Source organism: Phalacrocorax aristotelis, chromosome 15 (assembly GCF_949628215.1).
Source record: "Phalacrocorax aristotelis chromosome 15, bGulAri2.1, whole genome shotgun sequence".
NCBI lineage: Eukaryota > Metazoa > Chordata > Aves > Suliformes > Phalacrocoracidae > Phalacrocorax > Phalacrocorax aristotelis.
Window position 1 is genome coordinate 12,005,702 of NC_134290.1, and position 21,896 is coordinate 12,027,597.

General features: G+C 42.3%; 1 protein-coding gene across 1 annotated transcript in view; it reads left to right on the plus strand.

Annotated features, from left to right (window-relative positions):
- Positions 1-21,896, plus strand: part of TMEM132C (transmembrane protein 132C) — a 226,633-nt gene that overhangs the window by 201,276 nt on the left and 3,461 nt on the right. Inside the window, exons 6-8 of the mRNA XM_075110801.1 lie at positions 11,005-11,210; positions 11,695-11,968; positions 13,015-13,206. Coding sequence (XP_074966902.1) covers positions 11,005-11,210; positions 11,695-11,968; positions 13,015-13,206 — 672 coding nt within the window. The remainder of the gene's footprint in view (positions 1-11,004; positions 11,211-11,694; positions 11,969-13,014; positions 13,207-21,896) is intronic.

The following is a 21,896-nucleotide window of genomic DNA, read 5'->3' on the forward strand; positions in this document are numbered from 1 at the left end:
GTATATCTGGAACCGTATCACAAGACCCTATTTACTAAGAAAAAGTCATCGGCACCTCATTATTTAGATGATACTTTGCTATTGCCTTAATATACCCAAGAGGCTTTAGCCTCTTCAGTTGCTATTTACCTACAAAGAAATTTCACGGTTCTTCCTTACTTTCAGGATTTGCAAAACTTAAAATGTGTTTTAAAACTAGACACACTGTTTTCCTTTTGACAGGCAGAGGAACCACTAGTGAGCAGCTTCCATAGGTATTTTTATTAAAAGTTGAGTTATGCATTTTCCTGCCAGTAGGTTGAACGCAGTTCCAAGCTGAGCGGCTGAGCTACGGGCAGCTATTAAAGAATCAAACTCTTAAGCCTCAGTCCTGCACTCATTAAAGCACTGCACTCATTAAAGCCATCAGGAAAGCTCACCCTGAAATTTTAATGATATGGGGACAGTCCCTCAGGCTCCTTAATGCTTTATCACAGTACCATGGCTATTCCAGAGGAAAAAAAGGCTTAATAAATATAAGCTTATGTGTCTATGGATGTCTTTTCATCATATTGTTTAGGCACCAAATAGAAAGATGCTTACTCTGACTCATATCAGTGGCTATATATTGGGCAACACAACCGCTTGCTCTCTGAGCATGGGGGCTGGATGCCAGACTATGTAATTCAAAAGCAAGTTTCCGCCAGTAAAGAAAATCATCTTGCCCTTTATTTATATTAGCCCTACCTAGAAAAGCGTGGTTATCCCTGCATAGGCAAGGCTGGTACTCTGTTAGTGAGAGCAGAGGTCCCCACACTGTACACACGTTGACCTGAATGGGGATCAGCTTCTCCCACAGCTGACAGACTGGCTGGGCATAACGTCCTGCTGCAGCACCAGCTTCTGCTGCCTGATCTAAATACTGTAAGGGCTCAGCTGGTCCTCGGATCCATTGAAACTTTCCAGACATGCACCCAAGAGAGAGCAAAACAGGCACCCAGGGAATGGTGAGACAGGGACAGGTGATGACAGAAACATTGGTGTGATGGAAGGGTGTGAAGTGTTACATTAAATAAAGTGCTAGTGCCAAAGTGGATTGGTCTGTCAAAACCTGTATGAAGGTAAATGGGAGTCAGGGTGTGACTGGCCTTACCTGGTGCGTTGCAGTGCCAAAGGATGTGGAAATGCTTGAGATTAAGGAAGGACCTAAATATCTGGTGTATTGCTCTCCAAAGGGCTAATTCAAGAACTGGTCCTTTTCCCATTGAAATTAGCGTTACACGATGGATGAGCATTACAGAACTGATCTTGTAGAGCATCAGTGCTTCTGGTCCTAAACATAGCTTGGTGATAACTGCACTTGGTTCAGTGAAATGTTATTACAGATACTGCCAAAATACAAAAGTGGGGAATCTCTTAAGTGTCTGTCAGAGGAAAGCAAAGTCTGCTCAAAACAAAGCTCCCCATGGCATCTAAGGTTTCTTCCCTGTGCTTTCTTACCAGCAGTGTCTGGAGGCAGATAATGATGTGGTGGGTTTTGATGAAGTGTGATGCAGATGGTGATTTCAAGGGGAAGCAGAATTTCGTAAGATTTCATCCCACTAGAAACCCTGGCACGTCATGGGCACGTTACATTTTCCCTCATACCTTTCAACTCCTGCTGCATATGGCAGGGTAAGCATCCGAACTTGCATTGCATTTCTGCACCTCAGCATACACATATATTCTTCGTATGGGGCTTTATTGCACAGCCTTCAAGAGTCAGAGAATTTAGGGCTTCACATTATGTTTTTAGTGCAGGTTATAGGAGAAAATAAAAACAAGGGGCTGACTAGAAAGAACTGGTTGTTCCTACTAGCAATTTTGATTGAGGAAGAACACTAACTTCCAATAAAAACTCCTACAGTGAATATAATGCAATTGATTTATTGCTCATTTTTTACTTAGGTCAAATAAAACTCTATTTGGCATTTGTTAGCTAGGTGCAACTGTTGTAGAGCTGAGCATGTTGAACAACTAGGTGGATAAACGTCTGATTAAAGCAAGACTCATTCCTATCTCAACTCTATAAAACAAAGGGAGAAATGAAAAGTCACACTAGATGGGGTTTCCAGGACTCCAGTGTGGTCTAATGATGGACAGGCCATATTCCGTGAAGTCATTTAGTGTAATGCTCTCTTCTGTGGTTTTATGATAGTCCTGCGAGATTCAGTGCAAGCATGGAGGGGTCAATCTAAACAACGCAGCTACTGCCAGTCCCCGCCACTGTAATATTCAGGCAGCTACTCATGGAGGGCTGATGCCTCTTGCAGGTACTTCAGCCCACACAGACAAAATTGTAGCAGTACTCTCATTTTAAAACATAAAGTAGTCATATAACTTTCTGGAAGGAATGTAGACAAGTTGGAGTGCTCCGTGTAAGGCACTGTGTGTCCATTCTCAGGCTTGCAAGTCTTCCCCTGGTTAGCTCCAGAACCGGGAGCTGAAAGCTCAGTCCGCGTAACACCGTGCTGAGAGCAGCACAGCTACGCTGCTTTTGCGCCCAGAGCTGGGGTCTCTGTGCGGGGCTGCAGGGACACACCAGCGGGCTCAGAACAAGCATGCCAATCTGTCACACCCACTGCGCGGCGCTGATACCCCCAAGGGCCGCCACGAGTGACCGTCCCGAAGTTTATGTTTGGTAGCTGATGAACTGCAGATGCAGTTCCTACTCACCACACCCTGATTAAGCCTTGAAAACCCTCACAAGCAGAAGCTGTACCTTTCTGAGTCCAAATCCAGCACGCTGTTTCTCTGATGGCTCCTCCTTCCTCTTCTGATATTATGCGTTCCTGTGATTTGTGTGAAACTGAAAACCTTTAAGAACAGGAAACAAAGTCACAGCATGGAAGTTCCATTGTTTTGCCCTTCGGAAGCCCTGTGACTTTGTAGGCTTTTCTTCTGGTAAATCTAATATGATATGTTACGTTCTGAACAGAATTGCAAATAGAAAGTCCACCTACTTACCCTCCTCCATATTTTTCATAGTGTTGTGATTTACTGGGATCAATATACATCAGTAGAGTGGAAAAACCTCAGAGGAGCTTTAGAAAAATGAAGCTTTAGGGCACACTTCTGTCAGGTGCAAATACAGCATGTAGGCCAGCACTACGTGGAGCTTTCCTAGAAGGTGTTATATCATTAATGGATACCACTACTCCCCAGGCAGTCAGCCTCTGTGGAAATTGAAACTCAAAATTGACATGGTCTGCGATGCTTAAATTCAGCAATAAAAGTTGTAAATACCTTGCCATAACATAAAATGCAAAAATTTCAAGGGCAGCTAAAGAAACTTTTAAACCCTATCCTTGCAGACTTCTTTCGCTGTCACCTCATGCCTTCACCCAGCATGATGGGTGCCTTCACCCAGCAGCCACTACCTGCATTAGTGATGTCGGTATGGAAAACCTATACATCCCAAATGAAAAATCAAAGCAGAGTGGCAGTAACAGTGCCTCAAGTGCCTCAGAAAGTGCCTCAAATCAACTTCAGGGCTGCAAGATCAAGACCAGGAAAGTAAATGGGAGGAATAACATTAGCCTTGTGACAGCTATAGATATGATGGGAAGGTAAGCCGTTTTGAGTAATACAGTCAGAAGAAATGATGGCTCTCCTTTCCTTTTCTGCCAATAGCTGTAATTTACACATTGTGAATTTGTATATTGTAGATAAATACTAAGCGAGAAAATTACCAGAATTGTGTTCACAAATGTGCAAGTACTGTCCAAAGTGTGTAGATGGAATTAAGAGTCCCTGCATTCGCCCTGTGATCCCGCTTTGCCAAGGAAGATATTTGGGGCTGTGCTGCATATATAGCCTGGTATATCCCTAGCGAGTAGGAGCCAAACTCTGTTCGCCCCATTTTCAGAAATTACTTGACTCGACAGTGCACAAAACAAGACAGATTTTGTTTTATGTGATAATGCTATCTGCAGAGAGCTCCTGTGGCTCAGCGCAGCTACAGTTCAGCTTCAAAAGCTGGTCACTTGGGAGCAAGTAGATGCCCTCCAGCCTCAGCTGGCATTTTGTGCCCCTTTTACTCTCTCAGTTCTGTCGTAGTGAATGATATTCAGTTAGTTAAATGTACTGCTTCTGCTCTGCAAGGCTGCCAGCAAATTCTTTGTAATGAGATTAGATAATGTACAGCCTTTTCCCTAAGAAATGCTCTCTAGCTTTGGGGGTTTTCTACTTAGTTTTGCTAATCTGGCTGCTGATACTGAAAACGCAGACCCTTCTCGGCAGAGAGAGTCCAAATTGCTTTTAAACTATGGCCCTGATTTTACAGAGTTCTCTTCTTCAGCACTCAGGGCTCGATCCCTGTGTTATTAGTGCGGGTTGCTGGGAGCTTTGCCTGAGGACTGATCGCAGGGATTGAAAGCACATTTGGAACGTGGCAGCTGTTTACAAGCACAAAGCAAGCCAACGCGCAAGCCGTGTTGTCCATTGAAAACTGCAGACGGTTAGGTTTAAGAGAGGCAGAATGTGAAAGAGGCTTAAATCAGTTATTAACGTGTAATACCTGCCCTGCTCCCTCATCGCTGTTTCCAGAATGGGAGTAATTATTCCTAAACTGTTTCAAGAAACAAATTCATTCTTCTTTTAGTGGGTTGTAGGTAAAAACATCTTTCAGGGTTATTCTTGCACGTAACGTGAAAAATCAAGCCTTTCATTTATGAAGATGACAGTCTTATCAGTCTTAAGTCTGCACTACTGTACTTATGGTCGCCCTGTGAGGGGAGCTTTTGGCCTCCCTTTCCCAGTCACCGAGCACAGCTCCAGCTGTAGTCAGCGGGAACGAGGGCTGGCTCTGGCAAGTCAAGCCACACTAGCAATTAGCAACTCCTGTAGCGGATGCTTCCATTTTAAAGGCTGCTCTAACAGTGTCACAAAGCTGTAAATATCATTCCAGAAATGGTGGAAGAGCTCAGGTCTGAAGCTTTAATTCTTATCAGACTTAAACAGTTTAACATGAAAAAATGAATAGTATGGGCCTTGAGACAGCTTCTATTTTCCAGTAGTAGATTATTGATTATTCAGGATTATGCAGCCAGTCATTGAAATCCTTCTTACGAAGCAGTTGCCATCTATGGCAAGCTGATAGCTAAACAGCTAATAGCTAAAAGCTAATGTTCATGTAGCATAGGATTTCCTTTAGGTATAAAGGAAAAATGGATAAAGAAATACATACAAAATCATAGCGTTTAATTGGAATCAAGGCTAGAGAGCTATTTAAAGTCTCTCTCAAAACCTCTAGAATTTAATAGGGTATAATTCCTTTTCTACAGAGGATGTCGCTAAAAAAAAAACCTTACAAGAAATTCTATAGCAAGGACATGAATATTGCAAAATTCTAAAGGATTGTCCAGAAAGGTTGTGGAATGATCATCACTGTCTCATACTTTCTACATATCATATGTCAGTATATTCAGTGGATAAGTCGTTCTGGTGCTCTGTATTCCTTAATGGAATGAATGAGTTTGTTCACAAAGCTTAACCTCCACGGGTTTCAACTGCCCTTCTGGTATGTAAGAGTGATGGTACTGAGCTGACATACTAGGCTTGTTGTGTATCTGAAAAGTGCTGAACATCACTATTCTTTACTAATTATCCCGTAGATTTTTGAATTGAAATCGAGATTCCTTTAAGAGATACTGGAAAATTCTTTTTGCTCATACAAGTTCTTTCATAAATATTTAAATGTTTATGTAACCTTTGAATATTTTAGCAACATTTACATTAGTATAACAAAAATGGATAGATGGGTTTACACACCAAAATACAAGATTCTGAACCTGATGAATACAAGCAGGGCATCTACCATTATCATATATCCTCATTTCTGCTCAGTCTTAAAGTTCTGAGGCTTTTTAAACCTCAGGGTGTTTAATTAAGGGCAAACCACAGAGACTTCTACCTAGAAAATGGACTGGTGCCTCACAAATTGTCAGTGTTCATAAACTTGACAGGATTGCCATATTAAAGACTTCTGGTTTTGTCCTTCAGAGACGGGGCTGATATCTCCAGAGGTGAAAAACCACTAGGAGGAATAAACAAGCTTAGACTAGACTAGACTCAGAGAGTCAGTACCACTCATTTATTTTTAGGTCTTAGAGTTGTCGTTCTTCCCACTCCTGTGTACAACAGATATGAAACAGAACAGACAATGTTTTGAGTTCACCATCTTTTGAAAGGCAGCCTTAGCTTATGTTTGACATGAAATTTCTCTTTTGTAAACTATCTGCCTCCACCAGTAATTGAATGAAGGTTTCTCAGGAACCTGCAGCGGAATTTAGCCCAGCAAAACCGATATTCTTACAGAAGTGTCAACAGCCCCTTTACGGCTGCAGAGTCCAGGGCAGTACATTGTCACATCCTTTGCGGTGACCTCAAGCAGCTCGTGCTCCCTTCTTGCAGTTCTGCAATGCAGAGGTCACGGTGGGATCAAGACCTTAATCAGAAAGGAGTAAGTAAAGGAAGACCCAGAGGTTCTGCATTTGGCTGGTAATGGTACTAGGAATCTCCTTAATATTCACTGCAGCTAATCTGTTCGTTACAGGTGGAAAGGTACCCTCACTCCCCAGATCACACGGTCGCATAGTGCCATCAGTAGTGATTCAGGAGTGACTCTCTCTTGATTTCCAGGCAGTAGTTTTCTCTGTCAGCTCAATAAAATGTGATTTGTTGCAGAGAGAATCTCTCCAAGTCATTTGGAAAGGCAATGGCCTTTGTTACAAAGGGGCGCAAAAATATAATGCCAGAAAAGAGAAAGGCAAAGAAGAAACCTCTAGGAAATTGCGCTTAGCCCTGTCTTTTGCTGTCTGGCTTCTTTATTTTAGTTTTAATCTGGAGAGATCAGTTAGAAAAATAGAAAAAAAGGGGGAAAGTAGCTGAATGCAGCTTAATAATGAAAGAAACTGCTCGAATAGCATCAGAAAGCTCTTCAAAATGCAAAACTCCGCGCTGATCTGCTATGCAGAATAGAAAAAACCCAATCACTTAAAGGTGGTGGCTAAGCAGGTTTTCCCTTCATCATCTCTCACTTCTTCTGATGGCAAAGATAAAAAACACTTTCAGAGGGAAGATGTTTTCATAGTAAAAGCATAAATACTACAGGAGATGAGAGGCAGATAACTGTTCAGAGTCTCCAGCTTCTATTAGAAACTTTCTTACACTACTGTGGGCAGGACTCACAGATGACAGCCGGTCATTGTACTGTTTGGTGACCTTCGGCAAGCATTGCAAAACCCTGGAGGAAAGCAGAGAGATAATTTTAGCTATTAAAAATGCTTAAAGAAATATACCTTTTTAATTAAAAAGAATCTGAGTTGTAGTATGATCCAGTTTAATTTATTACTCTCCCTTCTAACCTTCCTCCATGATTCCATGCAACAGTGTTTTAGGTTGTCCTTAGCAGTCCCGTGTTTCCATCTCTTTTAACCCGATATGAGGAGAGATCAAAATAGTTTTTGCAAGTCTGTGTTGAATAACTCCAAAAACAAGTTGACTGTGATGTTATTGCCATCTGAGTTAATCTGATCTAAGGGGCTCTGTTGTTGCACCACGTAACCCCTACCCTTTTTTTGTGAGGGGTGTCTGCTTAGCAAATCAGACCTTACATATGACTTGCTGATGTTGTAAAATGAAGCTGACAAATCCTTTTTGTCTATTTTTTAAGTGGCACTGTGTGAGACAAGGGCAAGGGTAGCAAACCCACTTGTTCTCATTCTGCTAGCCTGCTATAGCTAAGCTTAGCTGAGATGTGTTGCTTACAGAAGCCGTAGACTATGGAACAGCTTCAACTGAACATTTCTTGAGAAGGAGTGTCCTTAATCCTGTACATATGGAGAGCGCACACAAAGTGAGTTAGGCGCTGGGATACTTTCTCCCTTTCATGCCTGTATAGCACTAGTTGGGAAGTCTGTTGACTTTCTTTGTCAAAAGCAATCAGTGTTGCTTCAAGAACGAATACCTGACAGCACAATAGTTAAAATGCATACAGTAATACAACGGAATATAAGCTTTGCTCCTCCTGTACTCTCTGTGTGCTACCTCTTTATCAGAAAGAGAGGAGCAGAAGAGCGAGCATCTGTAAGGACATTAGCAATGCTTGTACTTGGTGAGAAGAGTAATGTTTTTCTCAATGCAACTCATAAAGACCTGCCACTATTGCTGATGCATGTCCAGTAATAAATATTAAACCGTAGCAATTTTAAAGGCTGGGTGGTAGCTACAGCAGCCACCTCCTTAGGATGCTGTGTATATTTGTTTAGCCATTTGTTTGTCGCATACCCATGAAGGCATATAGCAGCTTTACAAATACAGATGGAAATTGGATCTCAGCCCAGAACCATTTAGGAATTGTAGTTTTGCTACTATTGTGATTGTGTTTTTTCCCCTGACAGTCGCATTTGTTCTGTTACTGACAACATTGGGCTTTAGATAATATTAAATCATACATCTAGACCAGACCTGGTCAGTCTGAAGCAAAGTTACCAGAAGTCTTTTATCAGCACGTGCATGTGATTTACTATGTGCATAAATAAGCAACTAATACAACTAACTCAGAAAGTTCATTCATTTGTCTTTGCGATGAGCTCCGTAGAAATGATTGGGAGGGAACCAGTTTCAGGATAGCGATGGCTACTGCTCCAAGCAGAATTAAATTAGATCTTACTGACAAGCCTCCCAAAAGCTTCTGCTCAGAGGAAGATAGGGCTAAAGAATGAAGAGCCATATCTGAAGCTGCTTTGTCAAATGTTCCAGACATAGGGTCTTCTCCCCCAGGCACACTCAGTACTTCCCATTTGGCTCTAGAATCATAGAATCATTGATGTTGGAAAAGACCTCTAGGATCATCAAGTCCAACTGTCTAGAAGTTGTTCTGTACTCTAGGTGCGGTGCAGTTCTCTGACTGGCGCTGACCAAAGCTCCCTGGGTTGTGGTGTTTACACCACTGGGGGAAAATGAATGGACAGAAAGAGTTGAACTGACTTTCCTGAGGTTACAGAGGAAGACAGAAATTAGAGTCTGTGTCAGCCAGGGCTTCCTTGTACCCTGAATTTCACTGGGGGTGTTGTGCCATAGGTTACATTCATATGTGGTATATTATTTAGATGTGAATTCCTTTCAACTTCAGCCATCTAAGAATTAGATATCTGGTCTAAGATACTAGTGGCCATATACGGCTCTAGGCAGAAATGGCTCTGTGATCAGGAAGTCAAGGCTGTAACTCCTCGCATGTAGCCCTTGCTTGCCTGTGCAGTTGGAGTTGTTTTCATGAGAAACATTTTCATGATGATTCCTCTCCCAGGGTGAAGCTGATGCAATGGCACCATAGAAAGAGCGAGCAGCCCATCTAGGAAGGAGTTCTGAATTTCTGCATGGCATTATATATTATATTATGCACCTCCGCTGCATAGTACTTTTAGATGAGATCAAGTAGCCATTCTGAAACAGCCTAGCATTAACTGAACCCCTTTCTGTATTGCCATTCAAGTTAATACATGTAGAAATAGGGCATGCCATTCATAGTGATAAAATGAAGACGTTTCTGCCATCTTCAGACTTTTGAAGCTGTCTTAGATGGTCTGAGGGAGAAGCCTAAACAGACAGGTACTGTAGTACGTAGTACTGCTTCCGGTCAGCAGAGCCCAGTTACGGCGTAACCCTCTTCAGGAATGAGTCATAGAGATGTTGTATTATGTTCTCTGAAGTTTCCTTTTGCAATCTCATGATGAAATATTTTACCAGAGTGTGAGCAGTGGCTAAACCTGACAGAGGATACAGACGGGATGTTTAAATCAAACCGTATCTGTGGTCACAGAGGACGTCCATCTGTTTGATTAGCCTGGGGACATAAGCATTTCCAGCTGATAGTCTTCATTTGAATAAAATGATATTGGGAATGGGAGTGGGAATAAAGGGAGCAGATGATAATATAAATATATGTTCAGGTGGGGAGATGCATTGCCACCACTAACGATACTCATTATGGGTGATGAAATAGAATTCTGACGGGATGGGAGCAAGAGCAGGAGTTGAAGAGATCTGCTGGGTTTACTGTTAATTTCTGCAGACATACCAGCTCATTTAGTAATTTAACAGCTCCCATTGCTAGCCACTTAATGTATGATTAACGTGCCACAGGATTTCCCCAGACATTTATGACACCTTTAGGAATAGATATGACAATGACTTTATCACATGGAGTCACTTCATACTATCTGCATCCCTCTTAATGATTTATATATTCAGGAGTGATTTTATCACTAGTACTCAGTAACGTAATAAATGAGAAAACTCAATGGTCTGTAAATTACAACATTGATTAAAGAAGTGATTGCTGATATAACTCTTACATGGCTATGATAATGCTTGCATATATTTCAGGACAGCATTTACATTTTAATGATAAATCTACTGCGGTGTTTAGAAATACTTTACAGCCTTAATCAAAATGTAAACATTTATAAACAGATAATGTTTATTGTGGAGGAAATTAGTATGCCTCTGTTACTCTTCAGTGAAGGAAACCCACTCCACCTTTGTCTTGAAGACTGAAAGCAGTGTCACACCCTGATGAACGTACTCATCAAGGTAGAGCTTTGATTTGCTGCTTGCCTCCACTGAGACCTGTTTTGGTTTGTTGGGTTCCTCTTGACCAAGCCATGGAGGGGCCTTGCTCATTATAAATTCCACAGCATTGTGATCGGCTAGTGGCCTACTGCATAACAAACCCAAAATCAACCACCAGCTTCATAAATAGTATCCAGTCTTCAGGCATCTCCAGCATCATTATGCCTCCTGAGCCAATCAAAGATGTTTGTGTTCAGCTGCTCCCATTGCAAAAGGCCATCATTAATATGCATAAAGAGAAGGGAGCCTTTTTTGTTTGCTTTTGGTTTTGAGATGCCAGGGTTACACTTTGAGCTTGTTTTGTTGCAGTGATTGCATTTTCTTCTTTCTCTCTCTCTTCTTCCCCCTTAGGTTTCTGACAGATGTGACTATGTTTTTGTCAATGGCAAAGAAATGAAAGGCAAGGTGAATGCGCTTGTGAACTTCACGTATCAGTATCTGAGTGCTCCTCTGCAAATCACAGTCTGGGTTCCACGCCTGCCTCTTCAGATCGACATTTCGGACACAGAGCTGAGCCAAATAAAAGGCTGGCGAGTCCCAGTTGTTTCCAGCAAAAGGTGGGTTTGAGTTGCTAAAATTCTTGGGCATTTTTGTAAAACGAATGGAGTTGATTTTGCCTCTCAGCAAGAACAACTGCAGCACCTGCACCCAAAATGCAGCGTCTTTCCATGCGGAAGAGCAGTACTGGAATCCCCAGCTTTGCACTGGACATCTGCAGATATAATAAAGCTTTTAAAATCTGTGGGACTTTTGCTTCTCTGTGTGTGTCTGTTCTGTACGACAGAAGCACCGTGTGGTGCTCTGGTAAGGTCCAGTTATGGAGTTGTTGTTGTTCCGACATACCAGCTTAGATGAAGAAATGGTATAGTCCATTTTCGCATGGTCCTTCATCGTAGGTAGCCATGAATCACAGTGGTCCAAAAAAAAAAATGGAAGGGCGGGCTGTTATTTAAGGGGATACTCTCCATTAGCATTCTAATGTTAGTTTTCACTAATGTTCTTGAAAACATTTATTTATGCTTCATTTTCTTATGAAAAAAGACCCACCAGAGACAGCGATGATGAGGATGAAGACGAGCGGAAAGGAAGAGGATGCACGCTGCAGTACCAGCACGCCATGGTGCGAGTCCTCACGCAATTCGTAGCTGAGGACTCTAGCCCTTGGGGTCAGCTGAGCTACCTGCTGGGCTCAGACTGGCAGTTTGACATTACAGACCTGGTGGTGGATTTCATGAAACTGGAGGATCCTCACATCGCCAAGCTGCAGGAAGGCAGGATTTTGATCGGACGGGAAGTAGGAATGACAACGATGCAGGTATCGTGCTCTAGACTGCCATGTTCAGCCATTCCCATAGAGAACCTGTGTGCGGGCATAAATCCAGTACGGTGTTCTGCTATCTTGAAACAGGATGATTTCCCATTACATGCCTGTGGCCTTCTAGAGTGTCACACGCAGCGTTGACCCAACGACGGTGATCCAAGCTAGAGGTGGTCCGAGGCATGCAGTGTGGCCAGGGGCTGGAAGCCGTAGAGCCTTCGGAGATCTTTAGGAGAGGCAGCGCGTCCAGGCTCAGTGAGAAGTCAGAGCTTTTGCCCCACGTGGATGCAGGGTACCACCAGATGGACACCATGTTGACTTCTTGAGACAGAGATCTTTAGATAGTGCCAAGTTTCTTTTGACTTATTTAAATATTAGTTCGGGGGGGGGGGGGGGGGGGGAACATGTGACCTGATTAATGACCGTGAAAGGCCAATACCAAATCCCAGTTCTGCCCCAGCTGAATCCTTACTGAAGCCAATGCACAAAGAGTGGATACAGCTAATCTAGGCTGTAGACATGAGATGGGGAAGGTGGAGAAGACAGTATGTGCATGAACTAGCTAGACAGCAGTATGGCCCTTAGTTTCATTAAAGGGGAGGATATCTTACCACCTTTATGTTCCGTCAGAAACAGGAAAGAGAGAGAAATGAGAATTTCCAAGCAAAGAAGCGAAGGACAAATCCTAGATGTTGCTAACCTCCCTTTGAAATGGTTGGGAAGTAAATCTGATGAGCTCATCCATACTGGGACACAGAATAACAGGGGAAAAAAGTTTTAAATTGACTCTTCTAGTGAAATGATGCGAATAACACAACCGAGATAGTACAGCTCTCAGTATTGGATGCAATGTTCTCAGCCATAACCTCTCTACTGGATATTTTTCTGACCATGCTAATGAAATCAGACTGCCTTTTCAGTGTGCTTTGCCACTGCAATTCTGTGCATGAAGCTTTGGAGACAAGAAGGGATGATGACCTTAAGAAAGGTTATTTTAATTGATCAGCCTTTTCCTAAGTTGATTCTTTTGTGTTTCTCTAAAGGTTTTGTCTCCTCTGTCTGACTCCATCCTGGCAGAGAAGACAGTGACTGTGCTAGATGACAAAGTGACCATAACGGACCTTGGAGTCCAGCTGGTGGCTGGGCTTTCACTCTTCCTTCAGCCAAGCACAGCAAGTAGTCGGGCTATTGTGGCTACAACCATTGCCCAAGAGCTGCTTCATACTCCTAAGCAGGTAGTGTACCCTCCACATTTACTGTTGTTGCCTTTTGGGATGGGGCAGCGTTTTATCAACGTGAAGTACAGATGATAATTCATAACAAGTTTAGAAGTTGGACTTTAAAGTATAGGTGTAGTACGTGTCCATATCAATAGCTTTCCTGTAGAGGTACTCTGGAATTGGCTTCTCATTTCTTCCCTTCAGATATGGACTTGGTCTGCAGTAAAAGTTCTGACTACACTGAAGTTTATATTATTTACATTTTTAATGCCCTTCCTTTAAATGATGCAGCATCTGTTATTTCCACAACACAGGCAGTCTTTGGACGGTGATCTTTTTTTCACTATATGAGCGTGCCCTTGTTTTCCATGCCAGAGAGCACAAAGCAACGTGTGTCACAACAATTCAATATTTTGAAGAGCTATAAAATAGAGGCAGAAGATAGCCAAATACATTTCTTTTCCATCCTGGAGTCAGAGCAGACTGCCAGGCTCCTCTCTCCTTTTATTTTATACGTGGATTTGGGGGGGTCCGCCATTCAGTTCGCCAGGGTGTCACTGTGCTGATCCTACTTAATTTAAGCCAGCAAATTTCCATCTCTGTAAAGGGAGTCTTTCAAACAGCGTGTTTCAGGTCACAACCCACATGGAAAAGAAGATTGGAGAATACCACCACATCGAGGCGAACAGTTGCTCTGGAACAGATTAAAAACAAGGGTCAGTAGCGATGGAACAAGCTGTATGTTCATTGCTCTTTCAGTCAGTTGATTTGAAGAGTGGGCCTGGGGACCATGCAATTAACTGTCCACAGCTACTCCTCACAGAAACTGTATTTCATCTCACATAGATAGGGAGGGATCTCAAGTCAAGTTTTATGGCCCATTTTCATGATTATTGCTACCTAATTTTCTGGAACATAAAAATAATTTAGATTGTTTTATAACTTAGTGACAGGAAAATGTCCAAACTAGAAGGACATGTTGCCCATCTGTTCCATTTACTGCATCCTGTAAACATAAGAATCTTATGTAATTAACCCATTTATATCCTTCTCCAGGGCTTAGAAACCATGTCTGACATACTGTCTTCAGACAAAAACTGTAAAAGCGAAAGCTGAAGCGTGCCTAACCCAATTCTGTTATGTAGGACAGAGTACCATTTGTCCTGCAGCGTCATTGGAAGAATCATGGCTTCGATTGCAGATAAAAGAGCTTGTGAATCTCAAAGGGTTGCACAGGTGTATTGTCAAATTCTCAGATTTATAGATAATCTGTCCTGAGTATGCAAAGATATTTATCAACGTCAGGTTACGGCGTATTTTGACAGGGCGTTTCGGTAGTGCACAACATGCCATCTCATATTGTATTATGGCATGGTGGTATGATATGACATGTCGTTATATATCACTGCAGTTGGCAAGTTATGAAATAATACAAAAGAATAAAAATTTGTAAACGTGCTTTGCTTTGAAATTATTTTTCCCAGCATCTGTGTTATGGAATGTTTTTAGTGAAATATTGTGTTGAAGCTGATGATGTTCTTTTGCAAGACAATTTCAGTTTCCACAGAGTGGCACATTTCTGATACAGAAGTGGCCGGGTGTATCAGGCTGCCTTTCTGAAAAATGCCTCCCGCCTCTGGTGCTGCTGGGCAGTGTGGGCTGCTGCTGTCCCTGCTGTCCCCTTCCTGGGCCTACAGATAGCACTACTGTGTTATGCTCACTGAACATTCTGTCTGTAAAGCTGGAGGCAAGAGGAAATCAAGCACCTTTTTTTTCAGTAAAAGAAGTTTAAAATCTGTTGTCTCTTCTCCAGACTCCATCTGGTAAAAAACCCAGGACCTAGACTCTATTAGAAAGCAGTGGGAAACCTTCTCTGTGTCATCCAAGGAAATCCAGTTGCTTAGTAGCAATCCCAAATTAGTCAGTTTATCCCACTCTCCCATGCACGGCACCTCCTGCCCAGGTTTCCTGCAAACACAGAGCAGCATGTTCTTGTGGAATCCCACTTCAGCCTCTGCTTCTCCTTCCAGCTCCTCCAGTATGGAGCCTGCCCACCCCCGTTGCCTCTGCTTGTCTTCCCACCACCTCCTCTTCACCAGGAGAAAGAGAAGTATCCTGCGTGCTTCCCAGCAGAAGGCTTTACTGGGAGCACCACTCCTCACTTAGGTGTGAGGGTCAGTTCCTGCTCAGGCACCCGGAGTGTTTGCAGTCCTGGCCCTGGTCATGCCAGGTCACCGTGGAACCTGAGCCCAGGCCCTAGTTACTGGGGCACTCTGGCCGTGCCTGTATCCCGGAGGCCTGAGCTAATTCCACATACTGTGCAATTCACTTCCTACCTTGGTGTAAGCCAATCACTTCTTCTCAGGCCAAAATCCTACCCTGTAGACAGGGCTGCCGTTGAAAAGAGACCTTAGGGACTTTGCATTTGCAGCACCGAAAAAATAAGACAGGAATAGGTTTCACACTAGAAAACACATTGGAGGAAATAGTCACAGCACAGGAGTTGCCTGTCGAGTCACATGCATCCTTTCCTTTTGTTCGCGGTTTGAGTGAAGGATATAACAGTTAAGTCTTTTGCCCTTAGAAGAATTAATGCAAATGTAGGAATGTTTGAGGCTAAATTTTGCAAGAAGAGACTCGTGATTTGGAGTATACCGGCTGAGATCCTTTCTGAGCTGGAATTTCAGAAGGCAAGTCCTGAGCGTTTTCTGAAAATCAAGCCCTTTTGAAAGAGCTTTTTTTCCAAGGAGGCAGCCCAGAACCTAACCATATACTTGAATTCTTGCGAGGCCTTGATTGTTAAGTGTGTCTTTTCCTTTCAAGCAAGTTCATAAAAAGGCACGAGTAACTCATGCAAACCTTACCGATGCAACTTAAAAACAAAATAACAGTTAAGGTAGCTGAAGGTTTTATTTTTGTCAGGAATGACTGTGTATGTCTCAGCATTTTTATATGGAAAAAACAGTCAATGTGTTCTTAGTCAAATGTTTTCCTTGGCTCCACTTTAGCACCTTCAATAGCCAAGCTTCAACATAGATTAGCAAATGTCCTTGGGTAGCTGGTACTCTGGCAGGCACAATATTGTCCCTAGCAGATTAAGCAGTGCATCTGTATAGTGCAATGGAAGGCAAAAAGCATTATATGGATTGTGTTATTACACATCTTTCAATATCATAGGAATGAATTTAGTATTTTTGCTGTGACTTTCTTTCAATGAACGTAATAACTAGAGTAGTTCTTTGGTTATAATGACCACGCCATGTCTGCATAAGTAGCACAAAGCAGCCAAAGAAAAAGTCCTGAAGAGCTGGCAGTTTCTCCAAACACTTAGCAATCTAAAGAACGTAAGCTATATTTTTTAAGCTTGGATACCTTAAGTTAGATATCTTTATCTATAGCTGGGCAACTAATTACCTGAGGTGACCATGAGGGATGCTGAGCCCGTAATTCCTTTTTTTTTTTTTTCCAAAATCAATGGGATGCTCATTGGCACTGGAAAGTGGATCAATGATTTTGGTGCCTAAAAATAAATGCAGGTTGACCAACTTTTAAATATCAAAGGTGAAATATCTTCTGAAAATCTGGGAACTGTAGCTGTGAGCAGTCTATTTTTAGTGGCCATCTGCTCAGGTAGGAAAGCTGTTCAATTTGGCTTGCTGACTGTTGTTCAAATCAACATTTGCCGTCTTAAAGGCCTCTCCAAATGTAAATAACAGAAAACCTACAGTGTTTAAGTGTTTTCTGATCTGAGTGAGCTTCAAGGACTCTTACATTTCAGCTGGCTCTGCAGGGAAACTCACAGTCATATCATAGCTTTTTCATCACTGTAGGGTATTGCATGTGGTCTAATGAACTGAAATGGGAGAGTGGATAGAATGAAAAAGAAAGCCTTTAATAAATAGCCATATTAACATATCTCTCAGTGCTACTAGAAAACTGCAGACATTTTCTTAGGGAAACAAAGAGTAATGTTTGCGCTTTCTGAAGGCCAAGTTCTCCTCTTTCACATGCGTGGCTCCGGTTGACACCAGTGACAAGACCCAGCCCAGAGATCACCTGTAACCTCAGGGACTGTCCTCCGAGATGTCCGCTCTCACTCTGACAGGAGGCGAGGGTGCTCAGCACCACCTGAGTCAGGGCGACACGCTAGAGTTGCTTGCACACCCCTGCCTTTTGGATTGACACAATAATGTCCCGTTTTAGCTTACGTCCTTCATGCAAACTAGGTCTGAGAGTTTGCTGACATCTTGCAGTTAAGTAACAGATATTAGGAGTATTTTTATAGTGTGGATTCATTACCCCATTCTGTCAGTATAAATTACACTTAAATTGTATTTATATCTTCTTTAAACTGACAGAGCAATGCAATGGCTCACAAGTATGACAAAGGAATTAAGCAGCATGGGAAAGGGAGAAAGGATGTATTGTTAGATAAGAATCTGAATTCTTCGCTTGCAAATACAAGCAAATTCCCACTGGAAAGGAATGTCACATTAGCAGATTGGACAAAAAGGAGAGAAAGAAATACACAGTAGGGGAATGCATGGTTTGAATTAAGATCTGAGTCTTGGCTGCCATTCATTTCCACATTGTAACAATGAAGCCCAATTTTTGCTACACAAGCCACAGGCTTAAAAATAAATGCACATGTAATACTTTGATATTTCATGTGATAAAATTGCTAGGGAAACCCATTACAGCATTCAAGTCCCCAGATAGAACAATGAGAGCTGGTCTAATAGAAGCTGCTAAGAACAGTATTCCCTTGCCTTAATTTGAGGGAGGGATGTATTTGTTTTCTGCAGAGCCATCCAGCCATCCATTTCTTTCCTTTGGTGTCCTGCCTCACGCCAGGACTACTGCAGCTAACCCCAGCAATTGAGGGCTTATTCACAAATACTTCTATTTGTGCTTTAGTGAATTAAGACCTCTTTATTCTGGGCATGGAATAAAATCAAATACACTGATCAGTCCTCATATCTGTGTTTCTAAGCAGCAGAATCCTCTAAAATGCAACCAATCTGACACACTTTATCCCTCTATTTTTTGCTTGAAGAACACAGGATAGCACACCCTGCTATCAAGCTGACCACAGCTCTTTTGAGGAGGTATTGAAGGACACACTGTAATCACTGACTGTGATGCTGCAGACGGGCTCAGTGGAACATCCTAAGATAAGCAGGCTTTCAAATGCTGTGTAATGCTTTAGAGGGCAAAACGATCATCACTGGGGCTCCCAGGCGACTCGTGCAGGTCCCAGCACAGTGGGACTCATTAGATCTCTGCTTGATGGGCTTTCTCCTGAGCTTCCAAACCAGCTCTGCTTCATGTATTCAGGTTGCCTTTTGGAGTGTGATCCTCCTTGTTTTATCTAGGTGGACCAGACATAGCCAGCAAACAATAGTGTTTGTGGTGACTCATACAGCAGGGTTTGAAGTATTCCGGGTCTGGCAATACAGATCCCCTCCAGGACTGTTGGTTTCCACTAGTGCTATGTTACTTCTGTACCCTGGTCACTTCCCCTTTGTTTTACCCATCTAAACATAGCAAGTGGATAACAAGGGAGATAAAACTACTACTAAAAAGCAAAATGCTAGTTCATCCAAGAAGCTTATCCAAGTTTATCAAGTGGCGTCTTCGCCTGATAAGCAGCAATGTAACTGAAGGCCAGAAAAGGTGGTGGAATGGCAGAAGACCAAGAACTGGCCAACTTGCTGATCTGGTAGGAAGTTATACCTGGAATGGAGGAAGACAACAGCAAAAGCACAGGGGAGAATGTAGACAAAATGTGTCTTGATAAAGAAAGTTCTTTATGTGCTTAGGGAAAGCATGATATTTGATAATCATCAGTGGTTGTGGGAAGCAGTTTCGTTATCTCCTCTGGACTTGATTTTGCTGTCATTAACATGATCTAATGTACATTATCTGACTCACTTTGCATCATCACAGTCACCATATAAATCATCCTGTTCTGTAAGAGGCGCTGGCACTAATGTGTAGCTGTGGTTCATTTGTTCTGGGAGTGCAGCTGAGAGCGTGTGTGTGTGTGTGTGTGTGTGTGTAAGAGAGAGGAAAAGTGAAGGAGAGAAAGACTGGAGAACCAGATAATCCCTCAAGCTTTTGTTTATGCTTGATAATTAATGAAAACAAGCATTTGTCACCTCAGTGTTGAGGCCATCACACTAGGGGCAGCAACTTTGCAGGTAAGAAGGCTCCAATCCATCCTTATCTGCTGATAGTAGTTGGAGGACCTTGTCAGAGATTCAGAGGAGATTTACTGATGTGGTACATAAGATTTGCAGAAACAGCTCTTTGAAGGACACGATACTAAATAATTTCTCTTTTCTTTCTTTTTTTCTTTTTGGCTTTTCAGATTTTATAATCCTTTGGGAAATTCACTTCCTTCCCCTGGCTTCAGCTTTCCGTAATGATGTGAATGAGAGGAGATGATCTCTTGCCAAATAGAATACTTGGGCTGACTCAGTATACTTGGGCAGTACTTGCGATTCTGTCCCTCTCTCTCTCATTTGTTTTCTTTCCCTTTTAATTAATATTGCCCCTGGTATAAGCATGACAATGTTGTGTTGTGAAAAAATTGCTTCTTCCCATGAAAAAAAGGGTCCCTTGGAAATAAAAGCCACCAACACTGGTTGCAAATAATGGCTAAGCTATTGCACGCCTCTGTTGTCATAGTAAATCACATGTGTGCCTGCAAATTTCAGCTGAGTGCCATTCCATTTTTCTCTCTCTGTGCTTCATAAAACCAGGAATGCAGAATAGTGGAGGAATAGTGTAAAGAATAAAAGCTGTTTTGAAGTTGCTTACAACTTTGTCAAACTCTAGCCATTCGGGCTGAATTTTTCCATGCTGGCTACCTCTTAACCTGAAAGGTGCCTGAGGGCTGTTAAAGCAGAAAGGAGTGAAGATACCGTTAAGACGACAGGAAAGAATAATATATGGCTCCTTATATGTGTTCCTCTCCAGTGTCTGGACGGAGACCCCAAATCCCTGTTCTACCACCAGTAAAACCTACTTGCATAGTAAGGGCCATAATCAGATCCGGGACTCGGCTACACCAGATATGCTGTGTTTGGCTGTTAAGGACTGCGCGAAGGATTTAGTATCGTATATCCTTTTGCAGGGATGTGGAACTATGGAAGTCCTCAGCGGAGCTGGGAGGAGGCACAGCCCTCATAATTCCCAACCTTAACTGTACAAAATTCTGCGCTTATTTCCTCATTCTTCTCTCCAGAAGAGAGCACCACTGAGAGACAATGTCAAGCCTGTTATGATATATGCTTGAAATGATGCCGGTGGTTTTGCCTTCTATAGGTTGATGAAAACTTAAGCGTATCTTGCATACCTCCCCGATGGTATGCAAGCCTGTCCTTTTGTTTTAGGGAGAAGGAAGGCAACAGCTTGTTGAACTGCCAGAGGAGATGCATCTTTTCCTCTATACACATATCCATTAAAAAAATAATCCTTTACTTGCCCACAACTGGGTTTGCTCTACTATAGATTTCTATGATACAAACTTAAGCCGTGCCCTGCAGCTTTATGTTTCTGTCTGTTAAGCCATTTCAGGATTGTTTCTCTATTGAAAGATCAGCTGTTATAACTTCCTTATGCAGTTCACCCTTCCCAGCTTCTGAGCTACCCTGGCTCCATTGCAGCTGTTCATTTGAAGCACCAAGAACTTTGCCTTCCTTCATGTTGTACCACGACTTATTTTTTTCTCCTGTTAGTCCCTCAAGAACTTGCTGATGGCAATATTCAGCATAGTCCAACCTTCTGCACAACTAAATGCCCCTTGCTGTTTTCCTTGAAAAGCTTTAAATCTAACTAGAAGGGTAGCAATTCCCTGTGTTTACCATAGCGTAACAAATTGTAGCCAATTGAAAACCATATTAGGTTGTAAATTTGTATTATGACTGGATGTTAACAGGGTGGCAATGTTTTTCCCTGATGGTGATTTTCAGTCAAGTCGTTCTGATGTACCCAAGTGTAAAGTTATTAGGGCCATCTGCGGTTTAAGTCTGGGAAGAAAAGGACTTTGGGTTTGTGTGAGGTTGCACGCCGGCAATCTGCCTGCACGTCTGCTGGCTAAACAGGCAAGACAGAGCAAATGGAAAAATAAAGAAATCTCCTGCAAAGAAAGCTACTGAGACGTGGAGAAGTAAATATCTATATCATCTGGATGGGATTTCAAATGGCAAGAGCTGACCTCTAGCTTTGTGTTTGCTTCTAACGATGACTTCTAACAGTGCTACCTGCAGAGAACAAAGATAGTCCAATTAAATCCAGGCCATTTGTATTTTTGTCATAAAGATCATACCAGAATCCCCAACCTCCTCTCCTTGACACAGAAATGTGGTGGACTTTGTAATTATCTCAAGGATAAAGTGTGTTTGTCTTAAAACAGACCTTTCTCCTGCAAAATGGCAATTGTTCCGTGAGTCTTTCTTTCAGGTGAATCTTCTGCTCCGACCATTTCCAAGATACTGTGGTAGCTCCTTATTCCTGCTAAGATATTTATGCCTTGCTTAATTTGACAGCTCCCTGTGACACCTGTGCATGGGGAACATGACAAAAATAAGTGTTCTGTCAAGTGCCTCTTGTAATTTTTCTGGTTTGTCTCTTTCAGATTTTGTACGACAGGAACGACTTTCTTTATAAATCATGGAAATTGTAGCTTGTTAATGGGT